The sequence below is a fragment of the Armigeres subalbatus genome, chromosome 3 (genome assembly GCF_024139115.2).
Source record: "Armigeres subalbatus isolate Guangzhou_Male chromosome 3, GZ_Asu_2, whole genome shotgun sequence".
NCBI classification, from domain to species: Eukaryota; Metazoa; Arthropoda; class Insecta; order Diptera; family Culicidae; genus Armigeres; species Armigeres subalbatus.
In genome coordinates, this window is record NC_085141.1 from 303,931,481 (window position 1) to 303,950,360 (window position 18,880).

The window sequence follows — 18,880 nt, forward strand, 5'->3', positions numbered from 1 at the left end:
AGATTCCGTAAAGTTCTTCCGCAGCTGTCAATAAATTCTTCCGCAGGCTTGAAAACCTTCGAAACACTGAAACAAAAAGCTGATATTTTGTGTTGTCATCGTAGTATGCCATGCGAAACGACAGAGAAAATGTATGAAGTGACAGATGCTGTAGTTTATAAATTGAATCGGAAAAGGGAAAGCTTTCTCTGGAGTCTGCAACAGCAGTATATAGATTTTGTGAAAAAATTTCAATTTTACCTGAAAAAAAAATATTTTTTTTTTGTGAAAAATTCTGTAATTGTTTTTTGCTAATATTGATTTATTTATAATATTTTCATTTCTTTATGGAAAAGTCTTCTTCTATAATTGCAATTTTTCCTTTTAAAAGTTAATTTTTGTTTTGTAGAAAATTCTTAATTGTTTATGGAAATTTTGCATTTTTTGTGGAAATTTTATATTTATTTATTGCTGTACCCTTATTTCTTTTTTGGTAATTTCCTAATTTTTTATGCAAGATTTCTCATTCTTCATGGACATTTAATTGTTGCTGCCGGTGCACAATGCACCTCAGGGAGCCAAATTGTCCTCCTTCCTAAGGCACATATCATCTTGAACAAATTTGTTGAAGAATCCATCATTTTAAACGGAAAAAATCCGATGATACATCATCACGAATATAGCTCTGGAGTGATGCTAAACTTTTTGGTGTGTTACAATATTCAAAGCGCGCTTTCATACTACTGGCGGAGTGGTAGTGTATGAAGCAAATTCATCCGACAGAAGTTTGCAGGAAATCATCGATTCCAGCGTTTAATTTGGGGGTTTGTTCAGAGGGTCCATTAGTCAAGTTGTAGATATGGAGGATAGAAGATGGAAACGATATGAAACCCCATTTCCAATTCTAGCGATTGCTAGAATATGAGAAATATATAAAAATATACAAAGAAGGAGAAATGGAACGATTAAACCCATTGGGTATGAGGCAGAAGTGTTAGCCCATATGACCACCAAGTCCGTTATTGTAGTCACTATTATTACAGTCTGTGCAATTATTTGAAAATGGCAATAATAATAATAAAAAAAAGATTTTTATTTTAGGAAAACATTTCTTTTATTCTATAACATGTTTGTTAGATGGAACCTGTGCCTTATATTTTAGTAAGTTTTAATTAGCTTTTATTTAATGTTTATTTAATCAACTTAATTGGTAAATACATTTGTTTCATTTCACCTGTATACACAAATCCGTTGACTACAATGAGGTAGGTATGAAATTCACACGTTTTATAGCGTGACGAACAAAGATCTTTCCTCAAGTTCATTCGTTCTCAAAACCGTAGGCAAACCAAATCGGTATGCATCTTCTCTAATTAGCAGTAAGCCATATTCTAAACTTGATTTTCCCGATCCATAGTGCTGGTGTGTCAGTATGTGTAGTGGATTTTTTATTTCCATTACATATCAGTTTGTGGTCGTTTATCGATCCAATTCTTGATCGATTCGATGCTCGTTACGTTCTTGACAACCTTCTGCAGGTTCGGTTGGTCGACGATGAGGTCAGTGTTGGCTAGATGGTTCAGGTAATCCAAAAGGCCAACAAAGTACAAGTCAGCCCAAGTGAGCTAAAATCAAACATGTTTGATTAGTAAAATAATATCTTCTGTAATAGGCATTACTCTTCGGGAATTTACTTTGCCGTTAGCCAAGTAACCGTTGTTATCGCGGGCGATTTCTTCCAATTTTTCCAAGTAAAATGGAATGACTTCTTTCTTTATAATGGCGAACTTCTTCTCCTTTCCATTTTCATCGGGATCATAGTATGCAGCGACAATTTCTACAAGTGAGATTTAACATTAGGCATGTTTGATATTAATTCACTATTTAATTCACAATTGACGGCCTTTGCCATTTGCGAATACTTTTTCGAACTCATCGATTTGAACGTGGCAATAAAAAAAATGATTACAAACAGGGAGAGAGATATTCGATGTGCTGAAAACGTTAGTTCACACATAAATAAAGAACATTATAATTATTGTAATATACTGATAAGGAGAATATCGAGTTAGACTGGTAAAATGTTAAAATTAATACGAAAAAAAATGTTCTGAAAACTCATATGTGAATATTGTGTGGAAGATATTGATTTGCAAAATGTATTGGAGGTAACTACTTTCCCTTCGATGGGACTCGAACCAACGACCCTCAGACTGATGACAGACATTATAAATTAATGTCATCGGGTGGTTTAATACCTGCAATATAGGCAATTCACTTTGATTGAGCTGATGAAAAAAATATTAGAGTAGCCGAGTAGCCAAGATTTATATCGAGTTGGAAAACACCTCGAGTAAGGGAGAGTTCATTGTGTTTCAAAAAAAGATATTTTAGTTACTAGATAAAGATTGTCGCTGTCGTCGCTGTCCGGAACATCTTTTGCTGGCGAGGATAGGGGAGCTAAATGTCAAAGAAGGAAAATCTATACGATTTGACAGCTTGATACCCAACATGTTCCGGACAGCAGAACAAAGGGAACCGAAGCGACAATATTTATCTAGTAACTAAAATATCTTTTGTTTCAAAAAATGGCCATGCTCGAGTATTTTTGTCTATCTTGTCTGACTGTCATACTAACTTAGACGGAAATCGTTGATGGTGTCGACGACGATGTCAATAGTGAGATTTTCCCAATCGTTGGCTCCTGCTAGGCCGACCTGATTGGCCAAATAGCGGGCCATGGCCAGCGACTGGTGCACTTGTTTGCCGTCCACCGACAGTACCGGCATCTGACCCATGGGCGTTGCTGCAAAAAAAGGAAGAAAATAAAAATCGATAATAATGAATAATAAATATAACGAATCAATATAGGAATACTAATGCCTGACAGTAGCTTATTAGTCATTAAATGTAGTTGCAGAGTGCAATAAATACTACAAGGTGGGCACTGAAAAATAATCGAGGAATGTGATGATAAAAATGAGGTTTGATTTGATTTTCAATGCTGCTACCTACACCTAAGATTATGTGAATGTTATTGTCAATTTTTATAGAAAATAATTGGTCGGGGTTCTGCCAAACTGCACCAAGCGGCTTTTTGACTGACTTCTGATATTTTGTTCGTACAAGGAAATCGAAAGTAATTGCATATCAAATCGGGTATACCCTGTTAGGCATAAAGACGTTAGGCATAAGTACGTTAGACATAATGGACGTTTGGCATAATTCTGCCACAATTCGCGGACCCTATAAAATCATACGTACATATGTTGTTATGGGTTTGAGGAATATCCGATACGATTTGCGATCAATTAAATCTGCTAAACGAAAGCTTGCGCAGAAAAATGAGTAATTTTTTTATGGCGCTTGGTGTGATTTGGCTGAATCCCGACTAATTTTCTGTTTTAAGGGTTTTAAGACGTCCACTCTAACTTTCACCTGCTCAGTGACTGAGTAAAATTGTATTGCCATCTCTTTTCTTCCCACGGAAATTTTACTCAGTTTTCGTCAAAAGCAGGATTACTCATAGTTTTGAGTTGTCCTCCTTTCCCGGAAATTGAGTAAAATTTCCGTGGGATAGAAAGAGAGCAATACAATTTTACTCAGTCACTGAGTAGGTGAAAGTAAGCGTGTCGCACACCGCTTCATGGAATGAAAAACGATTTCAAAAAATGCCTAAATAGAGTACCGAAATTCACGAAATACAGTCGACTCTCTACTTCTCGATGTGCTAGATCTTGATATTTCTCCCTATGTCGATGGTTTCCTCGGTCCCTTCAATCTACACACATTTTGGCTTTCTACGTCTCGATAACCTCCCTATCTCTCTATCTCGATGTGTTCTGATCATATTTTGTTCAGGATTCACTCTCCTTATGTCTATATGTTCAAATTTTTAGGCTACTAGACCATCTTTGGACAATAATAGACACATCGACAATAAGAAATGACAATCAATGTTTTTGTTGTCGTTTTTCTTTGCAACGAGCTTTTTCGAATCTAGTACCCATTTCAATTTGCCTTCCATTCCTCGATCTCTCCCTATCTTGATGGTTCCTTCAATATCTGTAATTGAATAAAACGCTAATGTCGTCGGTTATTTTCGCCAATTTCGCGATGTAAAGCACACAATTTGCGACCATCCAGTTAGGCAAATTGATCCAAAGGTGATCGTGAAAACTCGGACCATGGTTGCAAGGTTGCAACAAGTTCATGACTTACTTGGTTTAACAGTTGGCCAGTCTTCGAATTCAATTCTGATGTCTTCGAAAGGCAAATTTCCGTACGACATCAGTAACCGCAGGGGCTCTCCCAGCGCCTTGACATTGAAATAAGAGAGCTTGTATTCCGGCATGTTGATAGTGGGATTTAATGAGCTGTAAACAAACAATAAATCTGATATTTAGGCACTCTTTATACTTTACGTGGATAGATTTTAATTGGATTTAGATACTTCCGCCCTCTGCGTAGACAATTTGTCACATTTTTTTTTCAAAGGTTTATATGTACCATGAACATCAGCCATGCTGCTATAGCTATTCATGTGGGATATAGACAACCCTTCATTTGATTAAACTAATATTATAAACTATGGTTCGCTACAATTGTCTTCCTATATCTTGATTGGATTCCAGAAATGTAAGTTCATTTTGTCGAATTTATAATTAGAAACAAAAAATCGTAAAAGTGTTGCAATTTAATTTTGGCATGACATTCGTCCGATGTTGGACCAACATCATGCCAACTCTTTAGACCGGTTCACATTGCAACACAATTTGTTTTCGATTTTTGAAATAGAGGTTTAAAAAATGGGTGTTCTTTGGGAAAGTTAGCCTGAAATTAGTTAAAGAATCGATGGATACATTGAAACAAGTTAAACTCTTTGATGGGAGAGGGTAACTGAGTAAAACACACGTCACACGTAGCGGTTTTGCTTAAAAAAATTAAGCATGACGCTTTTCTGCAGAATCGCAAGTGTTAGTTTATTTTCATGCTTCGAATATGTGTATGAAAACAATCGGAGCCTTTTTCTTAAGGATTTCAGAACATTAAATTAATTTGAGAAACTGTATTGATTAGCTGGTACTACTTTACTAACCACGCCAAAATTTGATCATTTATTGTCGATTTATTCACCCCCTCTAAACCATGTTAAAGGTATGGTATTTGTGACAAGATAAATAAATAATTTATTACTGAAATCATTCACAGCATCCCATTCTCACTTTAATTTTCAGCTTCCGAATTTATTTAAACCGATCCTTTGCAATATTATTTATTTATAGTAATATTTATTTCATAGTAGTTTTAGTTACATCTGAGTCGTACAGTGCGACCATTCCTCACATTTTAATGTTTCCAAAAACGCAAACGTAACCGTTCGTTATCACAATCATTCAAAAGTTTGATGGACTCACCTGCAGCTATCTACCTTCTGGAGCGACCGATTTAATCAGACTGAATGTTCCCGACTCAGGGGGGTTTATTTATAGGAATTCGGAAAGTGTGATAATTTCGCTCGGCTCAATTCGAGTAATGCTTGGTCATCGCCATCGTTCGTCGTTCCAGGCAGAGATTCTAGTATGGTTTTGGGGAACCTATCTGGTAATTTGAAATAAAATGCTCATCATAAAAAAAAATTAAATTTTACATCGAAATCTTGAAGTGTAATTGTTGTATCTTTTGTCAAGTCTTCTCCAAAATCGCAGACGAAAGTTTTCCCGATCACAATTTTTTTGTCTATGTTATCAAGACTTTCAGCCCCAGGCTGGCTCGTCTCAAGCCCGACTACAATGATTTGAGCGACCGTTCATCATAAGAATCTACAGAACTTATTTCAATTATTTCATTTTTTCCTTGAGTATTTTATATTTTAATTTTTATGCCAACAAATTCTTGGAAAACATTATTAGATGAATCTTTGATGCCTAAATTTTGGTTTTTGGTTCGTATGGCTTGTCTAATCATTCTCACAATCAATCAACCAGTCTAGGTAGATAGGGTGGTTAAATGACCCCATATCCGGGGTTACTCCGGTTATTCATCTCATGAATTCCATATTCATATTTTTAATCGTTTCGTATGCTTTATAAAAAAATAATAAAAAACACCCACTTATTGGAGATAAAAGCATCAATAATCCCGAATTAAAAAAAATAGAGAAGTTCCTCTACAAATCCGATTCTATTCCACGTCATTTTTTTCTAAAAATTAATGTCTTGTTCCAGCGTACAACATAATTTGGCCTTGTTATACTGGAAAGTTTTAGTCTAAATGAGTTTGATAGTATTTTGGAAAAATACTTGGAACTTGACTCATAGGATCGAAAAAGCGACTAGAAGCAAAAATTATTCTTCGATCCACCCTATTGTTTGCATAGGGCGCAAATTGATTGAAGAGCATGTCACGAATAACACAAAGTTGTGGAGAACAGTCCAAAATGCACCCCTTAAGCTTTTTCGACGTGTAGATGCAAAATTTAAAATTTATTTCACAATGATCTCTTGAAAAATTATTTTTTTTTACTTTATTAATTATTACTTTTTTTATTATTTAAAAAAAAGTTTTAAAAATGGGCCTCGGGCAAAATGGTATTGTGTATGATTCAATTGCATGTAAAATAATGGTGAACGCTTGGCTGTTTGTTTTGTCTTAATGGATTGAAAGACAATCACGGGTGGGGTGAAAGATTCGCAAATTGTTCAATTTAAATGAAAATGAAAGGATTTTGCTCATTTCTTCCATTGCAGCTCAATATTGAATTGTAATGGTAATATACGTTCATAAATGTCCTACAAAAATATATATGAGTGATTTCATCAGTGAGGTCATTTTGCCCCGTGGGTGCGTTATGCACTGTTCTCCCCTAATACGTTCGAACTGGTTTTCGGCTGATAACATTACGTACATATACAGCGTAGGGTTCCTAGTAGCGACCCCTATTTGTAGTGCCGGTACTACGGTACTCAGAAGTCCAGGACCGATAGTACCAAGAAAATACCGGTACTGAAGTATTTTTATTGATGTTGGTTAGGTTGTCATAATTTGAGCTGTATTTCAGAAATGTGTATAAATAATATCTTCTCAACGTACAATATCTATTACACATCATGAGCTTCTTCCTGACTTTGACGTGGGTTCAGTCATGTTTCAATTTGATAATTTTCTTAACCATTTTTTGCTTGGGCCCTTGTCAAAAGTTAGTCTAGAGTCAAAATGACAAACCAATGATGCAAATTATGTTTTTTGATCACAAAGAATGTATATACAAAATTTCAGGGAAATCAAAAAATACAAAATTCAAATCTCGAAAAAAAAATAATGATTTCACAGAGAATTGCTCAAAAGCAATACATTCTCTACCACACCATCAAGCAATCTATTATTACAATTTTTGCATTCTAAACTTTTGTAACTAAAATAAGTTTAGCATATTGAATTTACTTTGATTAGTTTTTGTTTCTAAAACTTTCGTAAGCGTAATCATTTCGATTTTGAATTTTAGTGAATTGGATTCTGACGTTTATGCAGCTAAGAATAAAATCGCCAAAGCGAATGTTTGAATTCAAACATAATATTGTGTTTTACTTACCCAAAATGACGTTAATAATTTCAAAACCAAAACTCTTGAGCAGTACGACAAATTCCACTGTTTCTGTTTATGGTTCGCAGACATAGTTTGATCACAAACAAACAGTCGTAGCACTAGAGTAATTACCATCGATCATGACTTCAACGTTCAATTTGAATTTGATTGGTTGCGCGATTCACAACTAGAGGCGCTAGCGTTGTAATCCTTCGAGTTTGACATTTCATTCCAGCGCCTTCTAGTGACAATGTCAAACGAAACATTGTTTTGTATAACATGCTCGCAAGATGGTGGTAGAGAAGTTGGGCGATGGATTTTTCAGAAAAATGTTCAGGCTGTTACGTCTGTTTATCTGCGGTTTGATTATACACCGTAACAAAGATTCAACAATGGATGATTTTTAGTTAAATATATTTATTGTTGTTTCTACAAACATTTAGCGTCGAATCAATGAATGTAGAAAATTTAAATATTACTAAGTTACTAAGTTACACTATAGTTACTAAGTTCTTGCACGTAAGTTGCACGATTATGATGTCTGTGCTTGTGATGCACGTACGGTATTGGTTGGTTTACCGATTTTCAACAATGCTTTTGTTAGAGCTTTTGATTGTGTAAAATGGAATTATAAATTATGATTTTCTTGGGCTGCAGATTGTATGATCTATACCCTTTCGTTTCTTCGTCGAATCCAGTCAAGATGCATTCTTCAGTCTTGGCATACCACTTTTTTCGCCTTTGCTTTGGAACGAAAGCCATTGCATTTGTTCCGAAAATTCGAACATGAGACAGGCTAGGCTTCCTACCCTTCCATGCTTCTTGAGGTGTTACATCATGACCTTTGGTTAGAGAACGATTAAATAAATACACTTCCGTGGCTACAGCTTCTACTCAAAATTCTTTGGATACCTTTACCAGGTGCAACATGCACCTGGCACGCTTCATGATCGACCTGTTCGCACGTTTCGTTTGTCGTCTGATGAATGATTCCGTGGCGCTGCAAATGGCTCTTTAAACCAGCGTTGACGTTCATTATTTTCCGTTGACTGTTCTGAGTATCTTCATTTTTCTACCAGATTTTCGTTCCGCCATAGCGTGGAAATCCCGGAAAGTTTGAACCGACTTCGTTTTCAAAAAATACGTCCACATTTTCTACGCCACTTGTCATCGATGAAAACTACATAATATCGGCTTCCTCCTAGCGACTTGACCTCCATTGGCCCACAAATGTCAGAATGGATCACAACGAGTATCGGCATGGGTACTTTGCTTGCAAAATGGATGTCGACTATTCTTGCCCATCGGGCACACCTTGCAATCAGCCATGTTACCTCCGTTAATATCAACTTCGGTCACCAATTCATTGGCCAGACTTCCATTGGCCAGATGCGTGCTGCTGATGAGCATACCATAGCGCAATTCTTAGTTTGTTTTCGTTCTTCTAGCTTGAACAGATCATGTTGATGACTACCAGTAGCTGTGATGTCGCCGTCTTGATTTATCACTTCGCACCCTTCATTGTTGAAAATGATAGAGTGGCCCTTCTTCACAATCTCGTTGACCGACAGTAGATTCGCTGATAGATTCGGCTAGTACTAAACGTCGCGAACTAGAATTTCGTCATCACTACATCTAGGCTGCAAAATGATGGGTTGACATCAAGGAAGGAGCACCTAACAGAGTTCTGGTCCCCACAAGTTCCTATCTCATGCTTTCACGGGTCGTCCGATGACAAAAGACCGTCAGCTAAGGGTTGTGTACTTAGCTGATAGTGCAGCCGGGGCACTGTTGTCCTTCTGACAGCTAGAGTGAGAAGGTACGCTTCAAGAGTCTGTTCACCAGGACAACGGCCTAAGGCTGCCAGAGGGATGGCCATCAGTAGCACCTACTTTTCACGAAAGAATATCCGAAAGCACACCTGGAAACACCCAAATGGTGAAACTTGCAACCAGATAAACCATGTTCTTGTGGATAGGTGCCATTTCTCGGATGTTATCGATGTGCGAACATTCAAAGGTCGGAACATTGACTCTGATCACTACCTCGTTGTCAGTAAAATTCGATCACGGTTGTTAACTGTATCGATCGAGAGATCACAGCGAACGATGCGTTACAATATCCAGCGATTGTTGGCGGAAGGAGTATCGGCTGAGTACTACCAGAAGCTCGACGAACGGATAAGTGCAATCAACGTTAGCAACAACATCAACGATCTATGAGAGTCGATCCATGGAGCGGTGAGCAATACAGCACGAGACGTGGTAGGGACTGCACAGAGGCGACCCAGGACGGGTTGGTTCGATGTGGAGTTTACAATGTTATGAAAACTCATATGTGAATATGTACGTTATGTGGAAGATATTGATTTGGAAAATGTATTGGAGGTAACCACTTTCCCTTCGATGGGAATCGAACCCATGACCCTACAGTACGCTAGACTGGTGCTTTAACCAACTAAGCTACGAAGGACCTCCGTCGGCCTTCGCAACCTAGCGGCTACTGAACGAGCTCGAGATTCCCAAATTGGACGCATAGTCAAATCACTCGCAATCTATTTATCAAGCCAATACTTCCACATGTGTATTGTACACGTCCACATTAGAGGAGCGTGAGTATTTAGAATGTCTGGCGGCTATACACATTCTTCATCAGCAACGGTACTGATCAAGTGAGGTTGTGTAAGCTATTTGCCAGTCGGTCGTCAAGCTCAGACCCGACCGCATTGCGTAGGCAAGAGCACGCAACTCAAGTTCAGTTTAATCAAAGGTAATTGCCTATTTCCGGGGATTTAACCACCCGACTTGGACGTTAATTTACAATGTTATGAAAACTCATATGTGAATATGTACGTTATGTGGAAGATATTGATTTGGAAAATGTATTGGAGGTAACCACTTTCCCTTCGATGGGACTCGAACCCATGACCCTACAGTACGCTAGACTGTGTATAGCCGCCAGAAATACTCACGCTCCTCTAATGTGGACGTGTACAATACACATGTGGAAGTATTGGCTTGATAAATGGATTGCGAGTGATTTGACTATGCGTCCAATTTGGGAATCTCGAGCTCGTTCAGTAGCCGCTAGGTTGCGAAGGCCGACGGAGGTCCTTCGTAGCTTAGTTGGTTAAAGCACCAGTCTAGCGTACTCTAGGGTCATGGGTTCGAGTCCCATCGAAGGGAAAGTGGTTACCTCCAATACATTTTCCAAATCAATATCTTCCACATAACGTACATATTCACATATGAGTTTTCATAACATTGTTAATTAACGTCCAAGTCGGGTGGTTTAATCCCCGGAAATAGGCAATTACCTTTGATTGAACCGATGAGGAGTGTTAGAGAGTGACAGACGAGAAGAACGTTGCCAGAAGCCGGATGTTGGTGTTGGGTACCCGATCGAATAGAGATCGGTACAAGGAAGCAAGAGCAGCCGAAAAACGAACCCACCGCAGGAAGAAGAAAGAATATGAACAAGTGATTTATGAAGTTCTGCACCATATTATATCAAAAATATGGAAAGACTAGGAAATGCCTGCTAGCTGTTTGGACGGCCTCATTACCGAGGAATAACCCTCCTTAATTCGGCGTACAAAATCAACAGACTGAGACCGCTTGAAAAGTCCTTCGTCGGCGAATACCAAGCAGGTTTTCGTGAGGGCCGATCAACGACGGATTAAATGTTTACCCTGAGACAAAACCTTGATAAATTCCGGGAGTACAACTTGCAGACACATCATCTGTTTATTGATTTCAAGGCGGCGTACGATTCAGTGAAACGGAATGAATTATGACAAATTATGTTTGAACATGGTTTCCGGTGAAACTGATACGGCTGATTCGTATAACGTTGGATGGATGAAATATCGACGTCATGTGGTACCTTAGATCAGTGATCCCCAAAGTGCGGCCCTCCAAGCCTTTTCCTGCGGCCCGCGAAGGATTTCAGAGAATACACTACATGTGGCCCATTGTTAGGCAAGAGAAGCTTTTCATCATGCCATTTTTTTCGTTGCATTCGGGTATTCCGTCTAGATTATACCATTGTTAATATATGAAGCATGAATCGTGGTTTCATCATGATTACTCAAATTGATCACTACATCGCTGCCAAGCTCGACAGCAAACATAATTCGTTGTTACTGCCCCGGGCTATAAAAACAGAAAATGTGTGTTTCTTCATCGCGGATTTAAAGGAGTTTATTGTTGAACTTCTTGTAAGAATAATGTTGCCCTACACTACTCCGTAAGAAGAATGCTTCTCTTTTAAAAATAAGTTAGGGCTCAGTAAAATTCAACTGGGAAATTGTTGGAATATTAACTCTAGAAAACACGTTGACTATCACTTGTCACACCAACGTACTTTAAGCTACGGAAAATATTGAACGAAATCAAGTTTTTTCAAAATCTCTGCTATTGTTGAAGAAATGGTTTCAGAGAACTCAATTGATAGGAAAGCATGAAAGCAAGGCTCGGAATGCAGATTTATTCGATTTCTATTCAACAATGCTGGCATGATCACCTGGCTTTAAAAACACTTTTGAAACATGCTGTCGTTATTAGCAGCAAAATAAAATTTCAATGAAGAATTATAAATTTTCCTCAAAAATTTGGAAAATGTCCAAAATATTTATTTTATGGGAAATTTTCTAATTGTTTATTGCTAATATTGATTTATTTATGGAATTTTTTTTCTTTTTTTTCTGTTGAACAATTTGATTTTTTTATGGAAAATTCTTATTTAATAATTGCAATTCTTACTTTTAAAAGGGCTAATTTATTTTTGTTTTGTGGAAAATTCTCAATTGTTTGTGGAAATTTTGCACTATTTTTGGAAATTGTATATTTATTTATTGCTCATACCCTGATTTTTTTTATTGGCAAATTATCTATTTTTTTATGGAAAAATTCTAATTTTTTAGGTGGAATTTTATTTTAGTCGTTGTTACACGCGTGGCAACTTATAGTGAACAATATTGCTAAATATTCTGTTAAAATTTTATTTTACTTATAAAAAATAATGTAATAAAATTAAACACAAATATTGCAAATGTACTGCGGCCTGCTTCAGCATTAGCATTAGCATTAGCATTGAGCAATTCGCACAATTTCGTAGGTGGTACACGCCAAGACTATTGTATGAGAGTAGCATCACTGTCATCCGTTACCACAAATATTGATTTGGGACGAATCACTATCTCTTAGATGGAAGCAATGCACTATCCAATAGTCGAGATCTGGCCAGTTCCTTGCGAATGCTGAGGAAGGGGAAGGATGGTTAGTTGGGCACCTACTTAAGAAAGATGCAGAGAACTCTACGACCTCTCATAGGTGCCACGGGAGGTTTTGGAATTGTTAGTATGGAAGGTTATAACAGTAGGAATCGTTTTGGTAGAACGTGAAACACAGAAAGAACTAGGATAGAATAACAAAGTAGGAAAGGGACGAGCCTGGAATTGAACCCATGACCTCCTGCTTATCAGGCAGAAGCGGTAGCCACTAGACCACCGAGCTCGTCTTATGTACTGCGGCCCGCCTCAGCAGCTCAAAATCGCAATGCGGCCCTCAATAGTAAGCATGCTGGGGACCACTGCCTCAGCTGATGCAACTCGTGGTTCATTCGCCTCCTCCACGTACCGTCCGCCATCTGCACCCCACCATAGATGGTACGCAACACTTTCCTTTCAAAAACTCCTAGTGCGCGTTGGTCCTCCACGAGCATCGTCCAGGTCTCAGGCCCGTAGAGAACTACCGGTCTTATAAGCATTGGCGTAAATAAGGGGGGCCGGAGGGGGGGGGGGCTGGCCCCCTCCAGACCTACTTGTGCCCCCCCAGAAAATTTTGAAAAGTAATTCCAACTTAGTCAGTTTTTATTTCATTTACATATTTCCTACATATTTCTTAATTTTGATTATGAATTCTATAAACATATTTTTGTTTCGTTATCACATCTGTTCACACCGCTGAACAGTGCTAGGTCCGCAGTCGGGTAAAACGGCCTGTTCCTCCGTACACGGGACAAAACAAAGCTCTTAAATGAGACAAAACAAAATTTGCTCTTACCGAGACAAAAACCCCCCAAACTCTTAATTGAGAAAAAATGACAACAGCAGTAACAGCGTGGCATTTCAATCCTCCCGCAACACCTCACATGGGCGGTGTTTGGGAGCGGATGGTGCGGTCCGTAAAGGAGGCAATGCGTGCGTTGGACGATGGGCAGAAGTTGACGGATGAAATTCTCGCGACAACGCTGGCTGAAGCTGAGGACATGATTAACACACGTCCATTAACATACATTCCTCAAGATTCAGCGGAAGAAGAAGCTATTACGCCGAACCACTTTCTCAGTGGTGAAGTCCATCTTGGATTCGCTCATTGAGTTACGGATACCCTCACCACAATGAGCGAATCCAAGATGGACTTCACCACTGAGTTTGTTCGGATGAACTAAATCAAAAATCTTATAGTGCCCTTCTTCCTTACAATTGCAAATCCGTTTCGACTTCTTCCTTTTCTTCTACTGCACTTTCAAGCTGATCACCGTACAAACTAGCGTAAACTAACGGTTCGGGCAGTATAATGCTACTGGGAAGTGTTCTGTAAGAGGCAAATCTTCGGAATTTCTACGTTTCTCAACGATTTCTCCGGCTATCTCTCCTTAAAACACTGGTTTTAGCAAGAATTTATAATAAGCTATTTACACTGCATTCATTCAATTCAACTTTCTGGTTTGTTTTTGTTTGTTCCTTTCCCATATTCGCCTATCGCGCGAAGCGCTGTTTGCGTATTGCGCAAATTATATTGGCAGAGGGTTCGGCTATTTTACCGACTGCGGACCTAGCACTGTTCAGCGGTGTGAACATTCCCCAGCCCGTAACATCCGGTAGCTTCACCTGAGATTCCGGATTTACCGTCTAGAACCTCTAACACCGCTAAATTCGCCACTGCTCGCCTATGCACCTTTCCATCTGAAGTTTTTACATCCGCTTGACGTATACGTCCATCTGACCCCTCGATTATCTTTTCCACTCTTCCTCGCACCCAGTTCTTCCTGTTTTTGCCGTCGACTACGAACACCAAATCACCAGCTTCTAAAGATTTTCGCTCCTCGAACCACTTTGGGCGATGGTTCAAGGTAGGCAAGTACTCTTTCAGCCAACGCTCCCACATCGTATTTGCCAGATACTGCGACCGTTTGTACGTATTTCGTAGCACTTCTGCAAAGTCTACGGAACCATCTACTTGCATGTCCGCATTCGTCACCGACCCACGGAGAAAGTGGTTCGGTGTAATAGCTTCTTCTTCCGCTGAATCTTGAGGAATGTATGTTAACGGACGTGTGTTTATCATGTCCTCAGCTTCAGCCAGCATTGTCGCGAGAATTTCATCCGTCAACTTCTGCCCATCGTCCAACGCACGCATTGCCTCCTTTACGGACCGCACCATCCGCTCCCAAACACCGCCCATGTGAGGTGTTGCGGGAGGATTGAAATGCCACGCTGTTACTGCTGTTGTCATTTTTTCAGCGCACTCCTTGTTGATGTTCTTGATCGTTCGCACCATCACTGCATCGGCTCCGCGGAAGCATGTCGCGTTATCCGAAAATATTTGTTCCGGAGCTCCTCGCTTACAAGAAAGACGTCGAAGAGCCATCAAACAGGATTGTGTAGATAGACTGTGAACCACTTCCAAGTGTACCGCTCTCACCGCCATACACGTGAAGACGGCAATCCATCGTTTCTCCTTCCTACGGCCCACTGTGACCTCCACTGGCCCCAAGTAATCGACACCCACCGCGCTGAATGGACGCAAGTGAGCTGTAATTCGTTGCACCGGCAACGGTGCCATCATCGGAACCTGAGGCACGCAGCGATACACTCTACACCACACGCATTCTTTCGTTGCTTTCAAAATCGCCGCTCTAGCATTCGTTATCCAAAACTTCTGCCGCAACTCGTTGAAAACCGTTTCTCGATTTGCATGGCCGTACTTCTCATGATAGTGCATGATCAGCTTTCTCGTGATTTCGTGTTTCCTGGCCAAAATAATCGGAAACCGCTTATCGAAAGGAATGCCCTCATTTTTCTCAAGTCTGCCACGAACCCGTAACACACCTTCTTGAGTGGCGCTACCTTCGCTCGGGACATAACCAGACTGCAATGGATCTTCCCATTCACGATTGCTCACAAGTGAGCAACACATCCGTAGGCGTGCTCGCTCGCATCCGTAAAGATGTGTGACTCGAGAGATTCCACCGACGACGATATTGTGTCACCAAGATAGCACCGTGGTATTTGAAGGGCTTCTACCTCCGGTAGGAGATCCGTCCACTGCTTCCACTTGCACCACTCCTCGTTGCCGATCTGCTGATCCCATTCGCAACCGCTTCGCCACAATTGCTGAATTATTATTTTACCGTGAACAGTGAATGGCGATAGCAAACCAAGTGGATCAAAAAATCCCATCACGCAACTCAAAACTATTCGCTTCGTTGGCCGCTTACTATCGTACAAATACGCTCTGACACTCTCCCGGTGCATTATTGTGAACGCAAACACGTCTATTTCTGGATCCCATGTAATTCCAAGCACGCGCTCGCTGCCCAACTGCTTATCCTGGTTGAATAGAACCGGCTCCATGGGTTTATCTTCTCCAAGGCCTGAAAGTACTTCCACTGAGTTCGAAACCCAGTTCCGAATCTCGAAACCAGCTTGCTTGTGAACGAAGCTCACTTGCTGCGCTCGTTCTAGCGCTTCTTCGACCGTGTCAACGCTGTCAAAGTAATCATCGACATAATGTCGATGAATGATTGCTGCAGCCGCCTCCGGAAATTGAGTTGCGTACTCCTCCGCGTTCCGATTTTTTACGTACTGCGCCGATGCTGGAGAGCACGTAGAACCAAACGTGGTGACGTCCATCACGTAAATTTGCGCTGACTAACTGCCGCTGTTTCTGAAGAGGAAGCGCTGTGCTTGCTTGTCATCCGTAACTATCTTCAGCTGGTGATACATCTCTCGGATGTTCCCGCTGAAAGCAATCCTTCGTTCCCGGAAACCGATAATCACCGACACTAATGGCACAAGTAGCTTAGGTCCCTTTAGAAACATTGAATTGTGGGATACCCTTTGAACAGTTGCTGCCGCGTCCCAGACTAGTCGCACCTTCCCGGGCTTTTCGGGTTGAGAACGCCGTTCAGAGGAAGATTCCAAACCTTGTCGCTCTGTGTATTGGCTATTTCCTCCTCCGTCGCCAGATGTGCATAGCTTTTATCCAAATAGTCCTGGGTATGATTCCGAACCTTCTGGTATAATTCCGGCTTCTTTTCCAGCCTTCTCTCCAAATGTGTCGCTCGCTTCAGGGAAATTGGATAACTATCCGGGAAGTGAATCTCAACCGTCTTCCAGAGAAGCCCCGTCTCAAATCGACCACTAAGTCGACTTGTAGTCCGCTCCAGTATCGACTGAGCCCGCTTGTCCTCAAGCGACTCCTGCTGCAAAGACCAGCTGCTACAAGAAGTTAGTGGAACTTATTTAGTTCATCCGAACAACCTCTATGACCATTTGTTCAGCAAAGCATCGAAATATTTAAGTTGGACCCCCGGGAACATTTTCTCGATTTTTAAGCTAAAATCAATGCCGCTTCTAATTCAGTTGCTAGCTTAAAATAATAAATTTGTTCTGCATTTGTTTGACTATTATCCTGGTCGCAGAAACATAAAAACATAATTGTATTAAGATATAAATATTTCTGTTCTATTAAACTACCATCCGCTTCAAAAAAGACTGAAGCAGCTATATCAAAATGAGCACATGTACACAAATCCGGTCAATGAAATTTCGAACGACCATTCTTTCGAAAATCTTCGAGTTAATCGCAAGGTATGCCGCAAAACAGTTGATCAAATTCCTATGGAGCTTTTTGCTCTCGCTATATAATTCTGGCACAAAAAGATATAAAATTATAAAACTTAAGAATCTTTGTTACAATGACCGAAAAATCAACAACGCATTCCATTGAAAGTATTAGGACAAAACTTAGGCAACCTTCGCACTCACAACAGAGATTGCATTAAAGAAATATTTTTAGAATCCTCGAAAGATCTTGTTCCATTTAATTTTTTGGCGATTTCATAAGGATCATCGGAAAACTCTTTTGTGCCTGCTTTAGTTAATTCAGATCGATTTGGTTGCTTCTCAAGTCTCTTTGATTTTTGCAGAGAAATCTCTCACCTATTCAGAAAACCATAATAAAGCCTCTTCCTAACGTCAGTAACTACAAAAACCCTATGTTATTCTGGAATTTGAATTATGACTCATAATTTTATGACTCATGGAATTTCATTTTCATTTATTTAGTTAACATCTAAACAGATAACACTGAATCAACAATTTGACGCCACAATGCACGGTTCGAGGCCGCATCTCTCCATCCTCGGATACGCCCCACGCTCGCCAAGTCGTTCTGCACCTGGTCTGCCCATCTCGCTCGCTGCGCGACTCATGGAATTTATGATTCATAAAAAACACTTTAGGATTCCAAATTTGTGTTCATCGGTACTTAACTATTTCAGCACATAACATACATTTTGGAATTGCATGAATACTTATATTGATTATGACAAAATTTCGTGGAATTTATTCCACATCTAAAGAGTTTCAAAAATTTCAAGTTTCAAAAAAATCGAGATCTTTATGCATTAAGTAACACTGAAAACTTTCAGAAATATACTCATATCGAATTTCATTTATAGATAATTCGAAGAAGATTCTTGAATCTTAGATTACACACTTATCCACATTTAGTAACATGAAGAAGCCAAGTTGACACAGACACAGCGTTTTGAAGCAATCACAGCATTATTGGAAATCAATTGTATTATTCGCGTTTTTTTAAAGTTAGTTCTAGGACGAATGAGCGACAAACTTAGTCAAACAATTTCTATTGCAATCCATGCGCACAGTGCTTTGATTCGCCTTTGAAAATTACCCCCCATGGCCCCCATGGCCCCCCCTAGACCGAGACTCTAGTTACGCCTATGCTTATAAGCGTTTTGTAGATAGTCAGTTTGGTACGGCGGCGAACTCTATTCGATCGGAGCGTCTTACGGAGTCCAAAGTACGTACGATTTCCAGCCACTATGCGCCTCCGAATTTCTCTGCTGGTATCGTTTTCGGCGGTCACCAGTGAGCCCAAGTACACGAATTCTTCAACCACCTCGATTTCGTCACCACCGATAGAAACTCGTGGTGGGTGGCTTACATTGACCTCTCTTATTGACCTCTCTTGAGCCTCTTCCTATCATGTACTTCGTCTT

The 18,880-nt window shown here is 39.8% G+C and overlaps 2 protein-coding genes across 2 annotated transcripts; both read right to left on the reverse strand.

Moving 5' to 3' along the window:
• Window positions 1-1,126: 1,126 nt before the first annotated feature.
• LOC134225054 (glutathione S-transferase-like) lies at window positions 1,127-5,527 on the reverse strand. Its single transcript, XM_062704816.1, has 5 exons — window positions 5,397-5,527; window positions 4,201-4,355; window positions 2,618-2,785; window positions 1,674-1,816; window positions 1,127-1,604 (listed from the first exon to the last, which is right to left on the reverse strand). Exons 2-5 carry the CDS (start codon window positions 4,331-4,333, stop codon window positions 1,437-1,439), a joined length of 612 nt encoding a protein of 203 aa, XP_062560800.1. The 5' UTR covers window positions 4,334-4,355; window positions 5,397-5,527; the 3' UTR covers window positions 1,127-1,436.
• Window positions 5,528-14,403: 8,876 nt separating this feature from the next.
• Window positions 14,404-15,573, reverse strand: LOC134222623 (uncharacterized). The gene has a single exon (XM_062701783.1). It carries the CDS (start codon window positions 15,571-15,573, stop codon window positions 14,404-14,406), a length of 1,170 nt encoding a protein of 389 aa, XP_062557767.1.
• Between the last annotated feature and the right edge of the window lie 3,307 nt (window positions 15,574-18,880).

What these genes read in the sequence shown, in the direction of transcription:
- LOC134222623 (XM_062701783.1), bottom strand. Translation starts at nt 15,573, where the DNA reads ATGCACTATCATGAGAAGTACGGCCATGCAAATCGAGAAACGGTTTTC.
- LOC134225054 (XM_062704816.1), bottom strand. Translation starts at nt 4,333, where the DNA reads ATGCCGGAATACAAGCTCTCTTATTTCAATGTCAAGGCGCTGGGAGAG. An exon ending in CTGGCCAACTGTTAAACCAA is followed by an intron (nt 2,786 to 4,200) that starts GTAAGTCATGAA and finishes CTTTTTTTGCAG; the next exon opens with CAACGCCCATGGGTCAGATG. An exon ending in GTTACTTGGCTAACGGCAAA is followed by an intron (nt 1,605 to 1,673) that starts GTAAATTCCCGA and finishes GTTTGATTTTAG; the next exon opens with CTCACTTGGGCTGACTTGTA.